At 40.6% G+C, this 1,780-nt stretch overlaps 1 protein-coding gene across 1 annotated transcript; it reads left to right on the top strand.

The window, feature by feature from the left end:
* Positions 1 to 297: 297 nt before the first annotated feature.
* Positions 298 to 1,257, top strand: LOC113905191 (olfactory receptor 51L1-like). The gene has a single exon (XM_027562165.1). The coding sequence runs from the start codon at positions 298 to 300 to the stop codon at positions 1,255 to 1,257; it is 960 nt and encodes a 319-aa protein (XP_027417966.1).
* The last annotated feature ends 523 nt before the right edge of the window (positions 1,258 to 1,780 follow it).

Genomic DNA, 1,780 nt, shown 5'->3' with positions numbered 1-1,780 from the left:
CTCTGGGGGCAGTGTCTTTAGAAGGAAATTGTGTATATTTAGACAGCTTGTTAATAGTTCTTCATCTGAGGAGAAGGGAAAGTCCTTATAGTTATAAAACTGAATGTTTTCTGTAATTGATGACACTCAGCAATGAAACGAAGAAAAACAAAGCAAAACTGTGAGGGTGAATCTAGGAGAGATTATAGGACAGACTGAAGTTTTGTTTTGTTTTTGTGACACAGGTGGTGATCTTATCATTTGTTCCCCCTCTGAAGTGTGATTGTGAATTGGGATTGTGGTTTAACAGTAAGCCCTATGGAAACTGCAAACTCCAGCAATATCCTGGCCTCCACCTTCTATCTCACAGGTATCCCTGGATATGAGGAATTTCATCACTGGATTTCCATCCCATTCTGTCTCCTCTACCTTATTGGAATCATGGGTAACTGTACTATCCTACATGCTGTCTGGACAGACCCCAGGCTCCATGAGCCCATGTACTACTTCTTGGCCATGCTTTCTCTCATTGACATGGGCATGTCCTTGCCCACAGTGATATCACTCTTCAGGGTGCTGTGGTCCATTTCCAGAGAGATCCAGTTCAATACCTGTGTGGTCCAAATGTTTTTCATTCACACTTTCTCCTTCACTGAATCATCTGTGCTCTTGGCCATGGCCCTTGACTGGTATGTGGCCATCTGCCACCCACTAAGATATGCCACCATTCTCACTCCTACACTTATCACTAAAATTGGAATTGTAGCCCTGCTTAGAAGTGCCTTTGCCATGATTCCACTTCTAGCCCGGCTGGCTTTCTTTCCCTTCTGCCACTCTCACGTCCTTTCTCATTCTTACTGTCTACATCAGGACATGATCCGCCTTGCTTGTGCTGACACTAAGTTTAATGTTATTTATGGGTTAGTTCTGATCACTTTGCTGTGGGGAATGGACTCTCTGGGTATTTTTGTGTCTTATGTTTTCATCCTTCACTCAGTATTAAACATTTCATCTCAGGAGGGGAGATTTAAGGCCCTCAACACATGTGCATCCCACATCTGTGCTGTACTTATTCTTTATGTGCCTATGATTGGGCTCTCTGTTGTCCATCGTTTTGCTAAACACTCATCCCCCCTCATCCACATCTTCATGGCTCATATCTACCTGCTAGTTCCACCTGTGCTCAACCCAGTCATCTATAGTGTGAAGACCAAGAAGATCCGCCAAGGAATCCTCCACCTGCTTTTCCCCCTAAGAATCAGTTCTTCTGTGATGTAGACATGTCCTCAAGTCAATGATGGCATCAACCTTAAGTGTGAAAATACATAGTGAATGTCTACACTCCATGTTGGCACCAGAGTTACCAATAAAAGATTACTTTATAAAGAGAAATAGAACTGACCGTTGATCTAAAGGAGAGAATTGATGTCCACTGGAATTATAAAGCCTGACTTGGCATGTGCTTCATAAACCTCCTTTAAGTATGAAATTGTTGGAGTGAAGTTTTGGAAATCATTTCCATCTGTTGTCTCTCATTTCTAATCCTAACCATGATTCAAGGTTACCCATCCATGACATTTTCCCTGAGTAGTCTAGATCTTTTTTTTTTTTTTGCTTCTTGACATACTGTATTTGCCCACAATTATTATATTACCTTTCTCATAAGTGTGTTTATAAATCTGCTGAAGTTTCCTATATTAAAGATTGAAAAAATCATATGTTGATATAAGAGCTTATTACAGCTCACAGCATTTTATCTATCTTCATGGTGCATTAGTAGCATATTTTAAAATTTTATACA

Source organism: Bos indicus x Bos taurus, chromosome 15 (assembly GCF_003369695.1).
Source record: "Bos indicus x Bos taurus breed Angus x Brahman F1 hybrid chromosome 15, Bos_hybrid_MaternalHap_v2.0, whole genome shotgun sequence".
Lineage (NCBI taxonomy): Eukaryota > Metazoa > Chordata > Mammalia > Artiodactyla > Bovidae > Bos > Bos indicus x Bos taurus.
This window is presented reverse-complemented; position numbering and strand designations above follow the sequence as displayed.

What these genes read in the sequence shown, in the direction of transcription:
- LOC113905191 (XM_027562165.1), top strand. Translation starts at nt 298, where the DNA reads ATGGAAACTGCAAACTCCAGCAATATCCTGGCCTCCACCTTCTATCTC.